Source organism: Argentina silus (genome assembly GCF_951799395.1).
Source record: "Argentina silus genome assembly, chromosome: 14".
NCBI lineage: Eukaryota > Metazoa > Chordata > Actinopteri > Argentiniformes > Argentinidae > Argentina > Argentina silus.
The window spans coordinates 10,467,006-10,482,626 of NC_139668.1; the positions used below are offsets into that span (position 1 = coordinate 10,467,006).

At 44.1% G+C, this 15,621-nt stretch overlaps 2 protein-coding genes across 4 annotated transcripts in view; both read right to left on the reverse strand.

The window, feature by feature from the left end:
• The window catches only part of agap1 (ArfGAP with GTPase domain, ankyrin repeat and PH domain 1), a 116,063-nt gene extending 103,957 nt beyond the window's left edge, over positions 1–12,106 (reverse strand). For both annotated transcript variants that reach the window (XM_083684901.1, XM_083684900.1), the window contains exon 1: positions 10,937–12,106. In XM_083684901.1, the coding sequence (XP_083541027.1) occupies positions 10,937–11,099 (163 nt within the window). In that variant the 5' untranslated portion in view covers positions 11,100–12,106. The remainder of the gene's footprint in view (positions 1–10,936) is intronic.
• Positions 12,107–12,596: 490 nt separating this feature from the next.
• On the reverse strand, positions 12,597–15,229 carry LOC310814926 (fas apoptotic inhibitory molecule 1-like). 2 transcript variants are annotated; one of them, XM_083684494.1, is made up of 5 exons: positions 15,071–15,229; positions 14,259–14,394; positions 13,912–14,140; positions 13,334–13,383; positions 12,597–12,947 (listed from the first exon to the last, which is right to left on the reverse strand). In XM_083684494.1, the coding sequence occupies exons 2-5, from the start codon at positions 14,373–14,375 to the stop codon at positions 12,756–12,758; spliced, it is 588 nt and encodes a 195-aa protein (XP_083540620.1). In that variant the 5' UTR covers positions 14,376–14,394; positions 15,071–15,229; the 3' UTR covers positions 12,597–12,755. The 2 variants fall into 2 exon arrangements, with proteins under 2 accessions (XP_083540620.1, XP_083540621.1); XM_083684495.1 differs by lacking the exon at positions 15,071–15,229 and having other exon boundaries at positions 14,259–14,482.
• Positions 15,230–15,621: the final 392 nt, after the last annotated feature.

Sequence of the window (15,621 nt, forward strand, 5' to 3'; positions counted from 1 at the left end):
CAGGGGGGAGGAGGAGCATTTCATTCATATGCACGTACGCACGCACGCACACACACACACACACACACAGTATACTAAAATACACAGAGGCAAACACACTCACTAACATGCACACACTCAGGCATGCATGAACTTAAAGCGCAGCCTGATCTCCCCTGACACATCCCACGCGCTCCAGTCACATAGCCTTACCCAGACCGGCCTTTCTGACTCTGCAGCCCAGCCAGCTGAGCGTGCACACACACACACACACACACACACACACACACACACACACACACACACACACACACACACACACACACACACACACACACACACACACAGACTCAGCAAGGCTGAGGCTCAGTCTCCACATCAGTCATCAGCCAGCCTCGGCCTGACTGCTCCAGGCTGGCCCGCGTAGGAGTGGATCTGTACTCCACCGAGCCCAGCTGGGAGAGGCAGAACAGTCGGTGTGAGTGTGTGTCTGTGTGAATGTGTGCTACAGCAGCAAGCTAAAGGACTTTTTCATTGTCTTCAATGGGGGAAGATCCCTGTTCCCTGAAGTGCATGCATAGGGGCTGGGGCGGTTCTACCGCTGGTCATTTACCAGAAATCTGAATATGATCATTAGGGTACACTTTTCAAAACAGCATCAGGAATCTGAGATGAATGCATATCTGCATTCCGCCGTCCTGAGGCAAGCAAATTGGAAGATGGGAGCTGTGGTATTTCCACCCCAGCGGAACCAAAATAGCACGCGGAAAAGCAGTGGGCTAATGCCGAGAAGAATCAAGGGTCTGTGTTCACAGCGCTCTCTGAATGCAGCCGTCCAGCCCTACCCCGGAGGAGCAAAGAGCCAGATGTAATTTGGAGCTTAATTCAATTGGATACTGTCTCTGGGGTTACAAAGGTCGAGGTGTACTCTCACTGTCTGTATTCAGTATTCACTATCCTCCCAAACCCTCTTAAGAGGGCCCTCCACACAAACAAGGGTCCCCCCCCCCCGTCTCTTTCAAAGAGAGCCAATGATGTGAGCCTTCCTACACAATGTTTCATTTCAGAGAGTTTTTTCCCAGAGTGCCTTGCTCTTTAAGGTGGAGCCAGGGGCTCAAGTTTCAGCTGTGGATGGCAGCGGGACCACCTCTTCTTCTCCTCTATTTCTCCGGCCAGAGGCAGCCAGCTGTGTGCCCATCCGCTGCCATGACAGGCCTGCTGCCTCAAAAGTGCAGAGGGGGACTAAGGAAGCCAGCCTTGCAGCCTAGGACTTGGCAACATTCAAGTGGCTACAGGACATTGGTCTTCATCGCTGCTCTCTCAAATAGAAGGACTAAAATTAGGATAACCTGTGTCTTCAGTTACAGACAGGGTAGAGAAGTCAAGCTTTAATGCTATGGTGGTCTGCAAAAAAGGCATCATACTCCTAGCAGACACATTATGAAGCCTAGGTATTCATTTATGAAGTAGTGAATAACTTAAGCTTGTTCAGAAATCACAATATAACACAAAAGGCTACATTTGATCTTTAAACTACCACTAGACGAAGCTGTTTACACAGGACAGTTTATGACTTACACAGGAAAGATCTGGTCTGCAATTGAATAAGTAAGAGGAGAAATGCAAAGCATTGTCTGAGGACAATTGATGTGTGTGTGTGTGTGTGTGTGTGTGAGACTGCTGTCATAGTCCCTCTCTTCTCCTGCTATCTGGGTGATTCAAAGCATGTCTCTAAAAAACGCACTGACTGAACAGGGTTGACTGATGAGCCCTGGTCCCCTTTGTAAGGAGAATATTTACTTTACAGAAGGACCTCTCCGTCAGGCAATGCTTACCGAACCGAGTGCTCGCTCAGAGCACCCCTGCGGTAGGATGCTGTCATGCTGCGTCATCACCCTTTTCCCAGTGGTGAGTCACACATTCTCAACCTAGCTGTGCCAGAGCTGCTCGCATTTAAAAACATGCTGGGGAATAGCGGGTAGCCCAAAACCATTCAGGGAGGAGGCTCAAATGCAGGAGGCAGGCTGGGCAGTGAAACAGAGGGAGGGCTATGGCAGCAGCACAGGAGAGTGCTGAACTAGTTTCGCCTCTCTGGGTTTTTCATTAAGGGTCAGCAAGTGTTCACATCCCCGGGAGAGCTCAACCACTCGTAATCCTTACCACTCTGAAGCTAGCAAACACACACACGTACGTTTGATTGATACACAAGCACAAACTATCAGTCAAATGTTATTTGTATCGCACATTTCATACACAAAATCAACACAATGCGCTTTACAGGAAAAACAAATAAAAACAAAGGGAAATATAAAAAAACAACAACAAGACAAAATCAAAAAGGAGAAAAACAATAAACTTAATAGAGCCATAGAAGTTCAAACAGCAAAAACAATGATCAAGAGACACTGTGGGATCAGGTAATGTATGACTTTTTCATCTTCGCCTCTTCTATCAACAGAGAGGAGGTGAACGGGATGTGTGAGGCACATGGCATAAAGTGGAGGTGCAACTGCCAACTCAACCTCGCCCTGTTGTGCACCCCACTGGGGTTAATTATTCCTTTAGCCCAGCCATGAGCCATGGCAACCCTCACACACCTGAGGCACAGCCTGTCCCGCGAGTGTGTGTGTGTGTGTGCGCGTGCGTGCGTGCGCCCATGCGGCAGCTTGTGAGGGCTAAACGGCTTAAGTTGGAATAGTATATTCCTATGCCAGGGAACTATCTACAGCTGCCAAAAACAACAGCACCCAATTCTCTAGGTCTGTGCATCTCTAACTACAGCTGAGACTGATTCATAATCCCTTGCTTATTATGACATTTGTTTTTTCGGCCAAGCAGACAAGCGTAGTTTACTGACCATAGGGTACCAAATTTGATACAGAATACAGATATGGATCTGGGCCACTTATTGTTCTATGTTCATATACTGCATTTGGGCAGACCATGTTGACACACCGTGAGCCGGTTTTTATACAAGTAACATAGTTTTAGGATTATGTTAGTTTGAAAATATGCAGATGAGGATGCCATTTTTACAGCCCAGAATAGGTTCTGAAGTGTCAAGAGACCAGGCACTCGGAACGCTTCTGAGAGCATTTCTTTCAAAGCATTTCGTCGGCTAATGGCTGTGAGAGGGAGGTGATAATTCATGCTGGTTTCAAATTAGACAGTGCCAATGTGGGACACAATCACACATTGGTTACACTGCAAACCTGTGTTGTGTTGTGAAGTAACATGCTCTGTCCCCCTTTGTTTTTTCACTCGTATATTCCAGGTGTGAACTATGAACAATGTTCTAACCTTTATTCCAATGCACTATTCAATGTTCCTCAAATATTGGTTAATGTTGGATAATCTTGGAGAAGGGCATGGCTAATCTCGTGATTCAGTGATATAATCTCATTAAAGGCCAGGGGATAACTACTTGATGTGCATCATTGGTCATCATAATAGAATGGTGCATCAGCACCAGAGCATGAGGTGTACGTAGGCCTAGATTAATTACTGGGCTAAAATGGAGGACGGGGCTTCTACTTCCAGATGGTGACCTAATACAGGGGGAGGGTCCATAGGAAAAAAAGGGGGCATTGATTTTCTCCCCGAAGGCCAGATGGGAAGAGTGCCTCCTATTGACCCAGCAAAACCACTTTCTAAAGCAGCATGGTCATCCTGCCACTGAGGTGACAAACAACTAGAACCACACTGGATTACAAGTGTCTTGAATAGAGCAAACTGATGGCTAGAGTAGTATGCATCCAACATTCATTTGTATGCTAAAGCATGTTTGATTATTGTCTCTTGCATTTGAATGCTAATATACTTTACATTCCTTGCTTTGGTTGGCCTTAGTGTTGAAGTTTGAGGAATGAGGCATTTATGGAAATGGAACCGCATTATGTGCACAGAGGGAAAGAACTAGCCTAATTAGCCGGTGGTCTTGGTGAAATGTAATTACCAAATTAAACATTTATTGGTGGAAGAGACAAGGCCTTGAGGGCCATGAGCATCTGTTGTATGTTACAAAGGCATAACATGCAATACAAATAAGGCTCGTTATTCAAACTAGACCAGCACAAGCGAACATCCTTTGCTCAACCTCCACCGTCAGTCATGGTCCTGAGCTGTGCTTCCGAGGGCATCCACGGTTACCCCTTCGGGACAGGGAACTGTCGGGATAACTACGCCTTACGCGGAATGATCAATGGACCAGGAAGTGACATCATGCTCCCAGGGGAGTTGAGGAGGGGGGATGTAACATAGCTCTCAGCAGGAAGCCTGCTCACTCAGGGGCTATTTTTATATCTCCATAAGATCCGCGATGGATTCTGCTGCTATTGTTTTGGTAAGGTCTGTGTCTGGCTGCGGAGAGTTGCTTCCCCTCCGGGTGAGAGGAATGGGGGACATGCATCCCCCCCTCCTGGGCAACCCCGGTGCAGCTGCACGCCACAGCTGGTGTGACCTGGCCTCTTCCCTTGTTTTTAGATATGACTTGACGTACACCTTGTAATACAATGCCCTTCTCTCACACTTCAGGGCTGTATATTTCAGTATTTGGTGAAGCGCTGGGTCTACGGTCCTGTCAGCAGCTGTTTCAACTTCACTGTGGTAGACTCAGACACTGTCAAACTGAGTCACTCAAAGTTTGTCCTGTGATCCAGACAAATCATCCACATCTGAGGGAAAGGTAGAGCGGAGCCCAGCCCTTTTTTTTCACAGCACTCCTTAAGGGGAAGATCATAACTGGAACCCTTCATCATAAAGGCTAGGCTACACATTGCTGGCATAGTATAACAGACGGTATTGTGAATGTAGTCTATGTTGTAGTTTGTAGTGGCATCAGGCGAGTTCTTTTTCCATGGGCCACGCAATACAGACAGTGTTTCTGTGCATGAAAACTGAAGTACCTGTTTATTCTGCTTCACTGGGGAACTAAGCAGTTCCTGTCAGCAAAGGATTGGCTAAAGCAGACTAGAGGGGCAAATGGGATGAGAGCAAAACCATGACCTCCGAGACCCAAGGCTTCTTTGACTTTATATTTAGGCCAGTGGTCTGCAGCCCTGTTTCAGCTACAGGGCGTATGCAGGCTTATTGTCGAAGCCTAATACAACTTCATTTGTAAGCTTCAATCAATCAGAATATATTTGTATAGCACATTTCATACATAAATGCGATACAATTCTCTTTACAGGAATACAAAAATAAAATAAAAAAATAATCTCCAAGAATACCATCCACACTGAGAATGTCCAGGTTAAGGCAGGGACCGCACAGAGCTGTCCTCTCAGTAATCTGTCAATCTCTACAGAAAGAAAACAAAGGCCAGGGCGAATCCCACTGGACCCCCCACCCCCCATTTCCCAGGGGAACAGGACAGACAGGTTGGACAGACATGTCCCTGAGTGCACGGACAGAGCTTCACCATATTTCTCCAGCAACAGCCTCTCACAGCACAGTAAAGATTGCCTTCTTTGGCTCGTGAATTGAATTTCCCATGTATGCCCAACGTGTAAGAAATGTTGTAGAGAGATCTACAACTGAATGAAAGACGTACTCTAAACATTAACTGCTAAGAATAGCTGAACCTTACTGCAAACACTTGCCTTGGAGCTCTGCATTATTCAAGCACAATGACCGATTAGATTATAACCTTTCTGAGAATGACAGAGAGGGCATAGAGAGGACGGGGAACATTTTAGAAAACAAGTGGGCTTCTGGTTTCAGGACAATAAATGGACCCTTGCATGGTCAACCCCCACTGGCAATACGAGCATTGTTAGGAGTTAAAGGGTAAGTTTACATTCCATTTTCAAATGTGTTTCTAGTCAATCCAGGATGCATACCGTCTTTCACGCGTGCAGCTGCACCATAGGTATCGAGACGCACGGTCTGTGTTTACTTCCTAAAAAAGTCGCATACCTCGTTAAAATACGTCAGACGAGAGTTTTTGCATTCCGACCCTGGTCCACTTTGCCAGTGACTCCCAGAGAGCAGCACACAGAAGGACCTTGCATGGGAGGGAGAGGGCAATCTTGGAAGTCGTGATCAAGGCATTCAAATCGAGATATCTTGACTCAGAGATCGTTTTAAAACGCGATTTATGAATGTGGGGGGGATCTACGATTGACTATTGAAAACAACAATTCCACTGGATTACTGGGTAAAATCCCACTTTAACAGACTGCTGAAAGAGAAGGGGAAAAATAATGCATCTTTCTCACACGAAAAATAGATGACTGTCTCTCTGACATAAAACTATCACTCAACAGGGCAGGCAAACACACACAAACAGACAGCACTCAGCACAAACACACAATGATCTGTTCTCAAAGGGGAGTCCTTTTCATCCCTTCAGCTTTGATTCTTTCCCACTCTTTCATCGCTGGCCTCTGAACGCAACAGTAACACAGACCACTTTGCATCGTATCACCTGTGTCCAATAAAAAGCTTCAAAGCTTTTGTTGTGTGGCTCGCTCCTCTGGTCTTTCCTGCATACGCATGCCACACAGGCCAGGGCCAATGAATGGCAGTGCCAGTCAACCATGCCCTCTTTTCATGGTGTATGGGGAAACACTGAGCTGCCATGCTAATCTGCATTGTCCTCAACACCCCACTGGGCCCCAGTAATACAACTGTATATGCATTGTCCTCCCGGTTTGTAATAATCTTTCAAATCAGTCTAGACAGTGGAGCCTCTTTAGCATTTGGATATACCCCCCATATACCCTCCCCAGTAGCCCGGCTTGACCCACAGTGGCACGACTCCAGGGCCTTCTCATCAAATCTAAAGAGATCGAGCTAGGGCTTTTCACGCCAGCTTCGGCGATTGCCAACTGCTCAATACAATTTGGAGAAAAAGGATGTGGGCACTTCCGAGCTGTTAATAGTCGAACAAAATCAAGCTGGCTTACATGTCAGCGAAAAAGCGAAAAGGGGGGGGGGGGGGGGCTTGATAAGAGCAAGCCAATGTGACATGCAGGACGTCTTTAACCCTTTTTTTCCCACAGATATAATGGTAAAATGCCTTAAAAAATATTATGGGTATTTTTTGTCTGACGCCCGTTTACACAGGCCTTGATTTACCGTGATGTACCTGGTTCACCCTGTTTACACACATTGGTGTATACTGGGAAAGTGGGCGATGATAACCATGGATATTTCATAGGTACACAATGTTATGGCATCACAAGCGTGACACTTGACTTGCAAGCTAGTTGCAAGCTAAATGAAGGGGACAGAGTGTTTTTTGAAACAGTTTCTTTCATACCAAAAAGCATTGCAAGCAAAAGCGTATATTTTTTTGTATCGAGAGAGGCATTATCATGCACCAATCTGTAATAACATTTTACCAGCCACAGGTAAAAGATTTACCGGAATGCCCTACCCAGGTCAGTTTAAACAGACAACAGTGACAGTAAATTATTGGAAAATGCCTTGATGTAAATGGTGCTATACTGGTATGGGTGAATAGCCATACCCCATCAAGATGCTCAGGATGATGCCCAAAGTGTGACTTGTCTTTGTGTGTGCAGTGACGCATCCTTAGCCGAACACGACTAACAAACACATGGATGGCTGCTGCCTGCATCTCCCTAATGGTGCCCTGGAGGAGGGATGGGGTGGGAGGGGCCAGTGTTTTACCCAGCTACTCCATCTGCATGCACGCTGGATGAGAGCGGGCAGGCGAGGGGGATATATTTAGCGCTGTCGCTCATAGGTGACCTTACCTCCGTCCCATCCAATGAGAGCATCCTGAGACAGCTCTATGAAGAATCACAGGGGGAAAGGGGAGGTGGGGGGAGGGGACACCACAACCTCAGCTACTCAACCAGAGGAAATGTGTGGCTCTACATGTGCTTATCCTGCTCTGTGCATTGACATGCATATTTCCTCAGCATAAATGTTCCCCACTTTGTACAGATGGTTTATTTCCAACTGATTGTACTTCTCTGTCTTAGGAGGTTTGATTGGTTAATAGGTTTGAGTTGAGGACTGCATGCTGGGGCCCGTTTCCCTACTGTGTGGGTCCAGGTGGCAAACTGTGGGGAGTTGTGTAATGTTGATGCATTGAACCGATTGGAGTCAGATTAGCAATGCTTACAATTTACAATCTGCAGCTAATCCCAGAGGCTCTGGTTTGTTTCACACCATATTATGCTCAAGGGATTTTGTGGCAAGCCCACATTTTTACAAGCCCAAAACCCTAAAAAGCTGAGGAAATCTGACATGGGGACATGTTAGCGCCATTGAACGAAAAATCTCACATTACCTGTTCATGATCATAGATGTTGCCAAATACTGTCAGCCGTTTGGAATACGACATGTCAGCAGAAGCACTCATAACACACCTTTGCCTCTGCTTTAATGATCAACTCACTCTCAATGCATAAATTGTGGTCGGGAGCATTGTATCTATGCATGCTGTGCAAATTCATGTAACATGAAATTATTTATTGACCCTTTGTATGACAATCAGCTTTGTTGTTCATTGCTCAAATCAATTTATGCAAACCACAGGCCTAACTAGTCCCTGCCATTTATTACACACACACACAAAATAAATCAGGAGGCAAAAAAATACATTTCATTACAGAACATTGTGGCCATTTGCTCCTCATTTGGTGCAGTCAGAATGTGGGGGAGTTTGGTGCAGGGATGGGTGATTCAGCAAGGAACAAAGGGTGCAGAGAGATCAGGGTAATCTCAAGACGGACAGGCTTAACATCAGCATCCCACAACAGGAAAACCTGGCGTGGTTATGTAACAGCTAAAACCACTGTTTAAAAGCATCTCTTGTCGCATTATTACGGGACATCAATCAGCCTTGGCATTGCATAATTGCTCTTCAGAGTGCAATCTCTCACCTTCTCACTCTCTCTTTTGTTTTGCCACTTTCCCTCTGTCACCTCACTCCCTCCCTCATTCCTTCTTTCTTGGTCTTTTTTCCTCTCTCTTCCTCTCTCTCCCCCTTTCTCTGCCTCTCTTTTCAATCTCTCTGCTCTCCACCGCTCCATAAATATCAGCCATTCCATTGGGAGTCACACAGTTGTCCTGGGTTAGAGATCAAGGGGTGTGGCATATCAGTTTTCAGAGGAGATTTGCCATCTGTCAAATGAGAGGTTGTGGAGATGTCATTGAAGGTGTTTGAAAAGAGACAGGCTTAATCCCAATCTGATCTATAATCCACGTACAAATATGATGGTTACTCTTTTAAAGTGAAAGCATTTAGTAATATTCGTACAACTTAAAAGATCTGCATTTGAACAGTACAGTACATGACTAATGGTAACATGAGAGCTGCTCTAACATCATGGAAATATTGTATAATCATAAACAGGAGTTAGGCCTACAGGGTACACATGGCCTAGAATATAGAGCAGAAGAGATAATCAACAGAGGCTACATGGTAATTGCATTTAAAGCCTTCATGACGAAGGAAACTGCGACTTATCTGATGGAGTATAAATGGTGAAATTGATGACCAAGGCTGGGGCAACTTTGTTCTTCACTGAGTGCTGTAGCTGTAGGTACTGCAGGCTTTTTTTCAAACCAGCCTTCACATTTGGATCCTACTGTAGGTCTAATAATTATCTCACCAAATTGGAGATTGGATGAGAATCAATCTTTTCAGTCCATCCATTTATCACTTAAATCCAATGACTAGCTAGTTCATTTGGTAACCGTCACTCCGGGACAAGGTTTTTCAACCACTGCCCCAGACCCCACTCTATTTTCAGGTGAGGCCCACTCCACTCTAGTCCCCTTGGCTGTGGTGGGTGGGATGTTTACTTCTGACAGGACATGTCTAGGTACATGTCCCAGCAGGTTCACTCCCATGAAGGTGGCCAGAGGGTAGGACACACACATCTATGTTGGTGGTCACCTAGCCTTGTAGCCAGGCAGTCGCAGTGCTCAGACAACACTGTGAATGAGCAAAGAGTTGTTAATCAGCGACAACTAGGTACTGTTGCAACGGTTGAGGCTACAACCAGTGAAAGTGGGTCAACCTACACATGGCAAGTCATCCCTACACACACCAACAATAACTATGCAAATTAACTTACGTACAATGACACCAGTGGTGTTTTTCCTCTTATTCATTCCTCTTATTCATCCACGTAAGTCCTATTAATATAATAATCTCAAGGGAGTCCTGGCCAAGATGCACAGTAACAGCTTAACATTCAAAATACAACACAATAAAAACAAAACAATATGTCAGCAGCAGCACAACAACCACAGACTGACACACTCACAATGATGTTTACAGAAGCTAAATAGCTGAGCTGTGAAAGCTATTGCTGACAATGTAGAATGTGTGTATGGTGTCATATTGTAAAATAATGACTTTGATCAAATAATCAAGTCTCTTGTACTTGATGACAAGTCGTGCAGTTAAAGATGATCAAGCACTGGGTAAGACTGAAGCTGTCAGAATCACAATGAGACTATGTATGCCTATTATGGAAAACGTATACAGGGTCAGGAGGGAAAGCGTGTAAGCGACTTCTATTACATAGCCCAACATCTGCCCAGCTGCTTGGAAAGAAAAGCTCATTTAAACCTCTTCCATTTTATTTCATCATGAAGACCTGAGGCACTGCATTCAAAGCACAGTATTCTGGTGTATACATAGGGACTACAGTAGCAACCACGCCAAGAGATTTCATTTGTTTGGGGGCTTCAATCCAAGTGAGACCGTGTAGCGACCGAGGTGTGGGCTTGGTAAGGCAGGTTACGCAGGAAGGTTAGGCCTACACTTTACAACGTTCAATTAGTGGTATTCACGAGCTCAATAAATAAAAATCAATAATTGTCTGACAATTATGTAAACATACATTACTAAAGCAGTCATAGCCATATTGACATTTCAGCAAACCATTTCAGGGGATTAGACAGAGCACAGAACATAATAACATGTTATAGTGTTCATACATACATCCCCTATTTGATGCCTTACCTTCAATTGCGATGACATGCTCTCGAATTTGATTCTGTAGAAGGGGCTCCTCCACGCGCTCCAGCAGTTCATAAATGGAGTAGATATTCGGATGGACGGACTCGAATCTCTGGATCTCAGATCGAATTGCAGCCGAGTTCGCAAGATGCTGCTGATAGTTCATGTTGAAAGTTGTCTGTCGCCTTGGCCTTATACGATTGAGCAAAGTTTAACTGATCAGATATCGGTCCTGAACACACAATTTTGACAGAAGCAAACTGAAATAACTGTTTCCAAACAGTAGCTGGAATGTTCAAAGCTAGGAGAATTCCGTGGGACAGAGCATTCGGCGTGGAGGTGGAGTTAAAATATGCAGCGATCTCGTCTTGTCTCTTCTAAGATAATTAGCTAACGTAACTCAATAGTGAGTTATAAGAGAGACATTCGTTTTAAGAAATATGTCCATGTAGCTAGCTGGCTACCACCGTTTCTGAACAACCGACCCGAGCTCTCCCAATTCGCAAATCTGGAGGAGTAACAGTTGTACGGTCGGATGGGCAACACTTCCCCATATCCCCATCCGTCCCTCACGGAGTGCAGATATAAAACCACTGCTCACGAAGATTCACGTTTGTATTAATTATTCCAGCCCGGCAAAAATGCGACTATAGTCATAACTATCAACCGATGACAGGGTTAGTAAGAAGGCCCTCTCTTGCTAGCTCGCCAGCTAGCACGAACGTCCAATGCCGGGGACAGAACTCAGAATTTCTTAAGCCCCCACCATTGCATTGTCTGAATGAAACAGACCGAAATACCAATTTCCGTGCTTTTCCTAATAGACAAGCAAATCAACTGGTTAATGGTGTAAAGAACCCAAAAAACAACATACAATCCATCCAAGCTAGCTAGTTAGCTAGCTAAATAGTTACTAATCGTGGCTGGATGTGTGTTCTGCGCAGCCAAGACTCGTTCCTTGTTTTTGTTTAGCGTGCAGTTCAGGCGCAAATTAGGCGCACACAGTAGCGATTTGGTCCAAACACTGGGCGCGTGCGTTCACGAAAATTCCAAGTGACCAAAACATTACTCTGACGATAAAAGCAATATATATTTTACAGAATGCTGTCGCTTATCCGCATACATAGGTGCATTCCCCTTCCTCCTGTGCCGAGATCCATCCCGTTTGTATCCTTGGACGTCATTCCCTGAATGTTTCCTCCTGGAAAACGTCTGCTGCTGCACAATATTGGATTCGCGTTCGTACTTATTGCGTAGAGCCTGCGCAATAAAGGCTAACGTTCGTTTACTTCATAAAGGTTTGAAGTATTTGAAGATAAAGTAAAAATGGCCATAACGTATTTGAAGGTATCTGAATGAAGAGGCTCTTGTGTGAGCTTTTGGGATCTGCTTGCAAAGCTCAATATGATGGTAAACAAGACAAATAGGTCATTCACTAATCAAAGAAAAACGTATTTACAGTGATACAGTTACTGAGTCTAAGGCAAGACAAATAGATGCATGATCAAGATCAGACCTAACATGTAAAGTAGAAAATAGAAAGTATATACACTGTTATACAGATATTTTATTGATTGGTAATAAGCACATTAACATATATTTACTTTTATGTAAACAATTGTATCAAAAAATTATTATTCAGTTATTACAGAATCATTGCATCCCTCACCTGCTATGTTTTAGGTAGATAGAAATTAGCAGCCTATAATAAAGAGGTGTTAATTAACATTTCAGAGTCTGCCTGCCTGCCTTTGTATTTAAATATATCGAAATTTCCCTGAAATTGCACTCCTGACTAGCAAAGTTATGCATCTGTATTGAACTAGTCCTCTTCACTCTGTGGAGGCTGGTAATGTGTCACAATCAACCCTGTAGATTCTGGTACTCTATGATCATCAACTATCAAATAATGGACGATACCATCTCGCTTCTTCCCACTGCTAATAGCCTTGATGCAGCATTCATGGTCCGCCACCATGAAGTGTGTCTCTGTGCCATCATCCACAAACTCTCCCTAGACATCAATAAGAGAGACTATATCAACACAGAACAGGAAGAGGGAATTCTAACGTTATACTTGTAGTTGTTCCACACATCAAAATTACTTGCATATCAATGAGTGTGCATTGCCCTATTCGCACAAGCATTTACAGAATAATATGTCCACAGATTCAGACCCCACATACAGTAGAATGTTGAGTCAATCACCCGCCTCTCTGATTCTTGCAAGCTAATCTGAAAACAACTGTCTTGTTTCAGGGGTCAACAACCCAGTCCTCATATGCCGTGGTGTTTGCATTGACTATGAAACCAGGTTGGCAAAAAGAAAGCTACAGAACACTGAGGCACTCACAAACTGGAATTATGAACCCTTGATGGGTATTGTACATTAGAGCTTACCATGGTCTCCATTTTCTGCCCATTGCACCATACATCCATTGTATCCTTTTCTGTTGACAGAAAGAGATCATATCAACTCTTTTCCTTGTGTAATATGTTTCAACAGGGGCCTACAGGAGAGAAATAATATACCATACAGTGTGCATTAGGATCCATTATGTGTATGTATGGGACAGACATAGTGCAGAGTTCTATTATGTTCTATTATGTTTATTCATGTTACTTGGATCTCTCTCGAATCAGCAAGTCTTACTTGTGATGACTGTGATGTACAGTTGGTTCACTTACTTTAGACAAATGTACTTAAGTCGCTCTGGATAACTGTGTTTGCTAAATGATCAGCTGCATAGGACACAGTTTCCCTTCCAATCAGATTGGTAGCATGTCTAAAAATAGCCCACACAGTTGTGCTATCCTGAGTAGATTATGCTGCAGACTGAGCGCAGCATTCATCTGAAGGTGTCATTGCAAACAGCAGGCTATTATATTTATAGAGGGTTTTGGACCATATAGGTAGCTCTGACATGCATTGCTCAACACTTATCAATGGAATTACATGTAAATTTGCTGAGGCTTACCAAGCACAACCCTCCAATCCACACCATCCACTTTGAACACCCATGTCTTGGTGGCTTTGGATCTGTCATCTATGAATTTCTGCAGGCTCTTGCCATCAATCTCCAAGCTGTACTCATAGGCAAAGCCAGTGAGGGCCTCGATGTGTATTGTTGCTTTAGTCTCCATGCCTCCAACATTGAAGGTTTCCCTTCCAACCAGTTTGAACATCCAGTCTCTTCTGATCACCTCCTGGTGAAAATTGCAAAATGAACAGCCAGCTTTCTGCAATCATTGACATTCTGTGCATGTATTTGACAAACAAACATTTTAAAATAAATTACAGCTGAAATTGGATTCCAAGGCTTACCTCTCCATTAATGCGAACTACACGTCTCCCTGTCGTTGTGCCATGGGCAAATTCAATCCTGTGAACCCCATCGCTTAAGGCCACTTCCCAGATCCCAACTACGTCTCCAGACATCATGTTGACTGTATTTCCAAGACTCAAGTGGAGACATACAGTAGACTCCTGTAACTCACACTCACAGATGTCTCATGTACACTTTCTTCATTTCAAAATGTAATTCAATATCTTCGGCAAAATCTCAGTCTTTATATGTAATGGGTCGGCAATATGTGTGTTCATCACACTGTCCTTCTCTGCTCTGGGTGCCGGCTCAGCATGAAGTGAATTAAGGTAAGAGGCTTATTGGTGCAAGCCTGTGCAGTTACTGCCAGAAGCAATCAGGGCAAGTTGTATCCTTTTTTTATTAAGAGTGAACAAATGCTTCATTCTTTAGATATAGTAAGCAAATTAATAACCATCTCTCTCTCTCTCTCTCTCTCTCTCACACACACACACACACACACACACACACACACAAACACACACACACACACACACACACACACACACACACACACACACACACAAACACACACCACACAGCAGCACTTAGTTGAGCTGTCTCATCAGCAACTTGAACACTGAGTGATCTCTTAAAGATATTGCCTTCCACAAGTCTCTCTATGATCCTTTTCAACATAAAAATAATATCAATACAAATATTTTGGCCAAAGATTCTCCTTGAGAGCTGTAAACTGTATACAAGGCATGCAGTAAAAGTAATATCAGAGATGTAGACTCTCTGTTAGCCTGCCAGTAGATGGCATCCCTACCTCTCTTCTCAGAAAGTTCCTTAAAACCTCTATAACGTTTGCAGTGGAGTTCTCCTGGATAACAAAACTCAAGGACACAGTTATATCAATATGAATGCAGTGACTACTGCTTGGTCCCCCATACATTAGTTTATGCAGCATACTCTATCTCTGCCTACTCAAAACTGCTTAATTCTTAACACTTTATGCTTTGACATTTTTTAAACATTTTCCTTTCCTACTTCTGGAAATGATGCGTTGTATGAAAAAAGGACGTGTGTTTGTGTGTGTATATGTTTGAGTTATTTGAAGAAATAGTATAATTAGAGTACTCCATGAATAATACGAATCTGTGTAGCGGTGGGCGGTGTCGAACCTTGCTGTGAGATCCGCTACTCAATTGCTACTTTCTTTCTCTCTTTTCGGTTGGTCCTCAGAGGGTAGAGAGCGCCGATGGAGGCCGTGGTTATAATATTTCCCCGGGTAACTCGATTCGCTGGTTGGGGGAAGGCAGAAGATCCCTCCTTGGCGACAACGCACAGTAGTGAGACTTCAAGAAATCTTCTCAAGTC

Excerpts from the sequence above, each read along its gene's own strand:
- LOC310814926 (XM_083684494.1), bottom strand. The coding sequence starts at position 14,375 with ATGATGTCTGGAGACGTAGTTGGGATCTGGGAAGTGGCCTTAAGCGAT. Across the intron at positions 14,141-14,258 it reads TAGTTCGCATTAATGGAGAG|GAGGTGATCAGAAGAGACTG; the intron begins GTAAGCCTTGGA and ends AATTTTCACCAG. Across the intron at positions 12,948-13,333 it reads GGCAGAAAATGGAGACCATG|GGAGAGTTTGTGGATGATGG; the intron begins GTAAGCTCTAAT and ends ATTGATGTCTAG.